This window comes from Penicillium solitum (assembly GCF_028829755.1).
Source record: "Penicillium solitum strain IBT 25940 chromosome Unknown utg000001l_segment0_segment0, whole genome shotgun sequence".
NCBI classification, from domain to species: Eukaryota; Fungi; Ascomycota; class Eurotiomycetes; order Eurotiales; family Aspergillaceae; genus Penicillium; species Penicillium solitum.
Genome location: NW_027072121.1, coordinates 7,239,318 through 7,247,500, shown reverse-complemented (window position 1 = coordinate 7,247,500; position 8,183 = coordinate 7,239,318). Strand labels below are relative to the sequence as shown.

Genomic DNA, 8,183 nt, shown 5'->3' with positions numbered 1-8,183 from the left:
ACAAAATGCCACCATTGCTGTTTCGGTGGTCAAACCGTGACTCGCAAGGTGTCAACTCGAAGACCGTTTTTCTAGCCGGGCTTTTCTGCAACGATGAATGGTTTGACCCTGAAGACTTCTCCGAGGACCGTTTCGAGAGCTTCTTTCGAAGCCATGTCACCAAGGAAAAAACCAAAACGCCATTCATTTCCACCTCTCATTCTCCTTTGGCACCACTTCACCGTGCCATTGCTAATCAAAACGGCGCCATACTGACCGTCATTGACACCTCGAAGCTAGAAACAAAAGTATTCTACGCCCATCCGCTTGCGATTCGGACTAGGACTTTCACCTACAACTGGAAAGGGTATGGAGAGTACCTCATCTGGGGCCGTATCCCACTTGAGGCAATTGCTTTCAGCGTGAAAATCACAAGTTTCGAACAAACCGTACAGTCCCACCCCGATGTCGCTCGCTTGATGCAAACCGCTCTTATCCGTAGCTTTCTACGCTGCAGTGAGGAGTTGCGAGACATGTTGGCGGCAAAAAGAAAGTCGTCTTTTCAGTCCGGTCGAACACTTGGAAAGTTATTGACTCTTCTTGAAGTTCCCACGATCCACTGGGACAACATAGCTTCTAGATTTGCCAAAGCATGGGGTTGGAAATATGCGAAAGAGACCGCTCTGTTTCACAGTGGTCTTCGAAGTGCACCACCTTACCTGTCCGAGGAATTGTCAGATTTTGAAAGTGAGGCTCCATGGCCCACACCCCAAAAGACGCCTGCGAAAACTTCCCAAAATATGCCAATTTCATCTGACTGCGTTTCTGATGTAGACTACGAACCGCCCGAGACCGACCAAGACTCGGGAGGGACCTCAGAGTCGGAATACATGGACGAGTCTCGATCTATGACGATCTGCGATATGAGCGAGACATCAGATGATGGAAAGTTCTCAACACATGAGACGCTGTCTAGTGGGATGTTCACTGAAAACGATGCTCCCGAACTCTCCTCGGGAGCGGTACCTCATCAAGAGGCAATTGACCTCAACTCGGACAATGAGGATACTAGTTCTCAGCGGGCATTGCAACGGGACTGGCCATCCGACAATGAATATATGTACCCCGACACGCCCACGAAAACCAGGGGAAGGATCCCATTGCAATCGCAACAAAGGACCACCAACAATCTTGTCCTAAATGGTCATACCGATATGGACTTTTTTGAGAAAGTCCGAAACTGGGCTCATCACGAAAACTGACAGAATGATATGCGAAATGTCGCGAAGAGAGAATTCATGCTTGACGTGGAAGGGATAGAAGAGAACATTGAACAAGCTTTGTTTTGCACAGCCATGTGGAGATGAGGAAGTTCTAGTCAATATGTCAATATGTCAATATGCCTTTGTGATATTAGTTGAATGAAAACTTTGTGACAACGCTGTTTGCTCGAACATATGTGATGCCTGTAAGAATTATCTACAACACCTGTAGGTATGTACCTGTATGTGCATTCACGAATAAAGTAAATGAAGTGGGCATATCCAGATTTTACCTTCCTGGCAAGGAGGTATGATGCAGCTTGACCAGTAAGATAGCCAATAAATGCCCAAACGAGACCAAAACCACGCCTACAGCCATTCGGACAACCCCTCCCCTGAGTACGTGGTTTGCCATTTCCATATAAAACATATACGAAGGTCCTACTGTATCAATGTTAGACTTGGAAGAGCGAGAAGATAACTCGAGATGCACATTGAGAGGCTCCGTCCAGATTGCCATGCATGGTCAATCTTGCCTTGTACCAGAGTTGTTGTACAGTTTTCATCACAGGAGGGCCGAACAAATCATTTTGATTTTTGCGTGGATACACATTCATCAGCGAGGTATCTGGGACATGGAAACTCATAAACTATCCCGACCCCCATCCAAGAACTTCCCGTATATCCAGTCCATACCGCTTCCTTCGCCTTCAAAAACACCCGGTTTATTAACCTAGAACTTGGAGAAAGACTTGACAGCGCGGGAGGTCTTGGCGTGAACCTTCAACACGTTGAAGCGAACCTATAGAAATTTGGGTTAGTTATCAATTTCATCGCAAAACAAAATAGGGAGCCAAAATTCGATGTGTTGTAGTAGTGCAATAGAGCGTGGTTTTGCAGACTGCCAACAGTGGCGAAAATTGACACGAATCACTAGATGAACGTACAGTCTTGCTGAGAGGACGGCACTGGCCGACGGTAACAAGGTCACCCTCCTCAACACGGAAAGCGGGGGAGACGTGGGCAGACAGGTTCTTGTGGCGGCGCTCGTAACGGTTGTACTTGGGGACGTAGTGCAGGTATTCGCGGCGAATGACGAGGGTACGGTGCATCTTGGTGGAGACTGTACATAATTCGTTAGGAAATCCTCTTGCCTTGTAAAAAGACAGTCCTGATTCAACTTACCGACTTTGCCGACGAGGACACGGCCACGGATGGACACCTGGGAGGTGAAGGGGCACTTCTTGTCTGTAAAAGTTCAAAAATGAGCAATCTGACACATGAAGGATTTGGTGATCGCGGGCAATTTTCTGGCATGGGTGGTCTTTTCGAGGTTTGAGAGTTGGAGTATTGGCGAGAGAGGGAAATGACAGAGATTCCAGGGCCCTCAATTGCTCCATGCGATCCTCCATTCGCCCTTTGTATCCTTGAAAAGACCACCCACCCATATATTCCGCCACCAGATTTCGAATAAAAACTCAACGGAGGTCGTGCATACCGATGTAGGTTCCCTCAATGGCGGTCTTGGGGGTACGGAAACCGAGACCGACATCCTTGTACCAGCGGCGGCCCTGGGCAGTCTTCTTGGAGGAAGCCTTAGCCTTGGTGTTAAGGAAGATGTGAGGCTGCTTCTGGAAAGCGCGCTCCGACTGGACGGTCAACTCGGTGGCCATTTTTGCGGTGTTGTTCGACGAGGAAGCGGTGTCGAAGAAAGGTCGGGTTGGCGGCTGTCGAAGATGAGGAAGATTCGTTGTCCGTCGGAATCTTTGGTAATTCGTAGTGTGCGACACTAGTCCCGATTGGGACTAGGCTAATTGGGGTTAGGGCTCTGCGCTTTTTTTGTTTACATCACGTGATTGCGGAGGCAACGCGCTTTGGGCAGGTGCGATAGGAGCAGATTACAGGCTCAGTCCTGCTTGATCTAGAGATCTTAACGTTCGGATTTATGGAATATGCAATCTTGAATTGATCTGTGAATGCGCCCATTTGACCGCCGAAAATGTCAACTCGACCCGATTCCGCGGCTTTGCGACCGCCACGATCTCGTCGGTCTATCGCTCATGTCCCGCGGTCTCGGATGACGTCTGGTTTGGACAAGGAGAATGCGACAACGGAGATTGGCGCAGCTCAGCCATTTTCGAATAACACAAAGTCTGCTATGAAGGATAAGAAGTCTCGGAGTAAGAGTTTGGGTCCCGGTGGGCTTGATGCCCTCCAGAATTCTAACGGCAACCGCCGCCAGGTAGCTACCAACCGAATACCACGCGCGCATATGCAGAACAATTCTGACTCAAACATCCATAGTCTACGGCTTCTTTCCCACTGAAGTCCATCCTCAAACCTACCGTCCCTGTCTCTCCAGTGCGAAACATCCCGTCATTCGAGGAAACGCGCCGACGTACACCAGCTCGTAGCAAACAGCAGACCCATGACGGCACGATGGACGGACAGAGCCAAAATGATCAAGGGAAAGAGGGTCTCTTAAATGACTTTGAAGCAACACCAGGACCTCCAACGACAGATAATGACAATGACGACACGGCGAACCCGTTTGATACATTTAATGCGACTTCCGCCATTCGCGAGGAGATGGCTGCTACTAAGGAGCGTGATGAACAGGAGCGCAAAGATCGTGAACGACAGAATATCCTAGAGAAACGAGCGGCGCGGAGGAAATCGATGGGTTCGTGTGTTCATTCAAATATGTCATGGAAGTGAATATTGACGCATCTATACAGCAAATCGCCGAGTATCCTTTGCCCCTGAGGCAACCCTACACACCTGGAACGTGGTGGAAATCCCGGACGACTCAACCTCCTCCTCTGCCGCGAACTCAACAAGACGCGCATCCGCTGCCGCAAACTCCCAGAACCAACCCGCCCCTATCTCACCCACAAAAGATGCTCCATCTTCGCCAGCAGAGTCGGAATTCGGATTCTCCCCTGTCCGCACACAAGATCTGGATCAGATAAGAGATCGCCCATCATCTGGGGGTGGCGACCATGATTTATCTTCTAGCCCGTTCAGCGGAAGCTCGGTAGGGAGCGAAGACACCGGCGCCCAAAGCCTGGCCGGAGAAGAGGATGATGGCGATTCTTCAGACTCCGACGATGGATTTGATGCTGAGAGCACTGCAATGAGCATGGATGATATGACCTCACGCTCAGGGATGAGTGTCCAATCAGACGCAACTTCTAGCTCAAGCTCTAGTGCCAGACTCAACGAAGCACTGCGCCAGGCTGCACAGGAAGCAGGAACCGAACTTGACGAGGATGGAGAGATGTCAATGGAAATTGCGGATCAAGAAATAACTGGTGCTTTCCAGCCGTGGATCAAAAAGGGCCAAAGACAAAGCTTCGATTGGGGAGATATTAGCGCACGGCATGATGATGAGAACGTTGACCCATCCAAGGATGCCACTGCTCAAGGTTTGCCAGAATCAGATGATATCGACGAGGACGAAGATCTCAGCATGGACGTGACGAATGCCGTAGGACGCATCCTTGGCAAGTCTCCCGGCCGTCGCCAGAGCACGACTCGTCGCCAGTCTGTGGCAGAAGAATCTAACTATGGAGATCAAACTATGGAGATGACCAATGTCGTCGGCGGTATCGCGCACGAGGATTCGCCATCAAAGTTTTCTGAGATTGGTGACGAAGATGAAGGAATGACAATGGAATTCACCTCGGCCGTTGGTAAAATCTTGGGCAACCAACGTACTCAGGCCTCCAACTCTGATCAGATGAACTTCGATCAAGACAATGAGTCTGACGGCGGCATGGACATGGAGATGACTGGTGCGATTGGTGGTATCCTACAGTCAGGAATTGAAGCCAACGACAAAGTGCACGCGAAGATGATCATGGAGCTCGAAACAGACTCGGGTCAGCTCGCTAGCTCGCCTTTCCAAGACAACGTTCGGCAGTCGCCTGCCAAGCCCCCTGCTAAATCACCTCTGCGTTATCAAATTGCTGCTGTTGCATCCGAAAACGGGAGCCCTAGTTTGGCAACCGTGCGGGCTAGACCTCCCCGGCGTAGCTCCACTCCAGGATCGTCGGGCACGCCAGGATCGGCAAGCCGGCAACGATCACCACACACGAAGCCATTGACTCCGCCCAAACAGTCCACCCCCCAAGCGAAACCTACCACCCCAAGCAAGACACCTCCCTCCGGCAATGTTACTTTTAGAAGTGCTTCGCCAAAGAAGCTCTTCCAGCCCGAGATCCAGCAATCAGCAGATAGGCGCAAGTCTCTACGCCAAAGCCTGTTCGAGCATAACATAGCAACGGGAGAGTCAACCCCGCTCTTCAAATTACAACCACGCGAGGGCCGTCGCTCTTCTGGTCTAGGGATTGACAAAGAAGGTCTTGGATCCCCTCGCGTGGCGGCATTACTTGACAGGCGCCAGTCGCTAGGAGATAGTACACCCAAATTTGTTCCGCAAGAGCAGCCTCGATCCGGTGTACGCTTTGAGGATCCTCTGCAACTGCAGGCCGAGGAAGAACGTGATCGCGAAGAAGAGGAACTCCGAGAGGATGGCCATATCACGGGCTTGCAGTCAGATCGGGACGTAACCCCGAGCTTGAAGGACATGATTTCTAATATGAGCCCGAAAAAGACTAGGATTGGCAGCCGTAAGAGTCTCCATGTTGGGGCTGCTCGCGGGGTTTTGGGCAAGCGCCCGGTCGAGCTGGACTTGGATGAAGACGAAGTGGAGAATTCGCCCAAGCGACTGCGTGGTCACAATGTCAGCCCAGTCAAAGGTGTCAAGTTGCCAACACCGATGTTCAGGGAAGGCAATGTCCGTCGGTCGATGCTTTCACCCGTCCGTAGAGCTGCTAGCTCATCGCCCCCCAAGGGCAGCACCACGCCTTCCCAGCAACCACGGAGTGCTTCCCAGACCTCGACAACCCCTCTCAAGCATGGCATCGATGCTCTTCATATTGCTTCTGATCCTCAACAACCAGAAGAAGAAGAAGAAGAAGAAGAAGAAGAAGAAGAAGAGAATACTCCTGCCGAAGAACCCTCCGAGGAAATTGAGCCTATTCAGTTGCAGGACTTCCTGAAAATGACTAATATTCATTTCATGGAACTTACTACGACAAAAAGACGACACACAACTGCCCCTGGCAGTGCCACCAAGAAGTTGACACGGCCCTCTGGTGAGAACATGCCTAAACCAGGCTCTATAACATTCGACGATTGTGTGGCAGCTGGCTTTTGTACAGTGCCAATGCTTGAACTGTACCAGCATGTAAGTTTTGTTGTACCCGGATACTCTTGTTTTTGCTCACACTGTCTCTAGTCATGTCGGGAGTTGAAATCCTATATTTCTGAAGGTCGGCAGGTGATCCGCTCTATCGAAGCAGAAACATATGCCGAGAATCCAGCTCTCTTCAAGGAGTATGTCACCGCTCCGCCAGATATCCGAGTCATCATGGACAATCAATTCCGAAATGTCAAGACTCATGCCCGTCTGCTGAGTAAGGCTACATGGTACGAATGGCGGATGAAGTTGCTTGAGGGGTTGAAGGAAGGGCTCATCCGCCACGTGGAGGAAATGAAAGGAGACGACGATCTCCTATCTGAACGAGAAGAGTTGCTTAACAGGAACGTGCCGCTACTTGTGGAGAAACATGCCTCTCTCGAGCAAGAGGCAACAAGCCTACAACAGTTGGTGGAGGAGATGGAGAACTGTGATCAAGATGAGCTCCGTAGTACACGCAGCAAGCTGTCTGAGGTGGATTCCGAAATTGCAGCCAAGAGACGGGAACTTGAGAAGTTGCAGAAGGAAGTCCAGGAGAAGACGACTTTCATCGAAACTGGAGCCGAAATGCGGGATGAATTCCTCGCTCAAATCCAGGAGGCCGAGCGTGTGAAGGAGGAGTGCCGTGGCTGGAGTGCCCGGGAGATCAATGACTTGAAGGGTGAGCGTCCCCCTCACCTCCCTTATGGATCCCTTTTCTATGGATGCATACTGACTTGAGAAAACTAGGATCCGTCCAACGAATTCAGCAACAAACCGGCTGGTCGATCATTTCGGCCTCTTCTCCTTCAGATGCCGAGGGACCTTTATTGAAGATGGCTTACCGGGACCAGCTCCAACTAGAGTTCTATCCTGGAGCTTTCTCCTCCAAAAACAGAGGCCAGGATGAGGGAAAGAACTACCCAATGGAACTGGCTTCCCAAAAGAATGCCAACATTTCTCCCATTGCATCTTTGGTCCTCCACTCGCTACAGCACCACCTGGCTACCATCCAGCAATCGACTGTCGCACCTAAGCAACTCTTGCGCTTCATCTCTAGCGCATGGGACCGCACGGTTGGGCTGGAAAACGAAGCACGCATGCTGGAATTCTGTGGTGTCACCCGCCTCACCCTATCCAAGCCTGATCAAGGCTCTCTTTCTCTACGCACCCGCTGCACGCTCCTCGGCAACGCCGTAGTTTCCACACCTGGCCGTAAAGGCGCTGCCTCAAATAACAGCAGTGCCAAGAGAATCGATGTTGACTTCACTGTCCGTACCCGCATTGATAAAACCAATGCAGAGAACACTATCGGTTTCTTGGACTTTGATATTGATGTTCTGGCGACGAAGGTCTATGGTTTCGGAACAGGCAATAAGTCCGGCTTTCCAGACAAGGAGCTGCAAAGCATTCTCGCCAAAGGCCTTTGTCGGGATAAGGACGGTGATGTCCAGCTAGGAAACGGCGTGTGGTGCAAGGCAGTGCGCACGCTCACGGGATCTGTGTTTTAGTTCTCGAATATTTACTTTTTTATGATTTGGGTTATTGGACGGGTTGGGTCTGCATTTGGGATGGAAGGCGCTGGAGGAATCTTTTTTATGCCCTTCTTGGGTTCAATGGCGCGGGACAATGGGATATCTGGACATCGGGATCTGGCTAGGCGTTTTTTTTATACCTAGTCTTTATTTTCATATCCA

The 8,183-nt window shown here is 50.6% G+C and overlaps 3 protein-coding genes across 3 annotated transcripts in view; 2 read left to right on the top strand and 1 right to left on the bottom strand.

The window, feature by feature from the left end:
- N7455_002765 (uncharacterized protein) overlaps nt 1-1,241 on the top strand; it is a gene marked incomplete at both ends in the record, with an annotated part of 2,130 nt that extends 889 nt beyond the window's left edge. The window contains one exon of the mRNA XM_040959942.2: nt 1-1,241. This exon is cut by the window's left edge and continues 889 nt beyond it. Within this exon, the coding sequence (XP_040809654.2) occupies nt 1-1,241 (1,241 nt within the window).
- A 488-nt stretch (nt 1,242-1,729) lies between these two features.
- N7455_002764 (40S ribosomal protein uS17) lies at nt 1,730-3,227 on the bottom strand (the record flags this gene model as incomplete). The annotated part of the gene is made up of 5 exons (XM_040959897.2): nt 1,730-2,043; nt 2,189-2,364; nt 2,427-2,489; nt 2,740-3,005; nt 3,094-3,227. 5 exons carry the CDS (start codon nt 3,225-3,227, stop codon nt 1,975-1,977), a joined length of 708 nt encoding a protein of 235 aa, XP_040809637.2. The 3' UTR covers nt 1,730-1,974.
- Nucleotides 3,228-3,240: 13 nt separating this feature from the next.
- On the top strand, nt 3,241-7,997 carry N7455_002763 (kinetochore-microtubule binding complex subunit SPC105; the record flags this gene model as incomplete). Its single annotated transcript, XM_040959902.2, has 5 exons — nt 3,241-3,483; nt 3,546-3,924; nt 3,980-6,495; nt 6,547-7,168; nt 7,237-7,997. The coding sequence occupies 5 exons, from the start codon at nt 3,241-3,243 to the stop codon at nt 7,995-7,997; spliced, it is 4,521 nt and encodes a 1,506-aa protein (XP_040809603.2).
- Nucleotides 7,998-8,183: the final 186 nt, after the last annotated feature.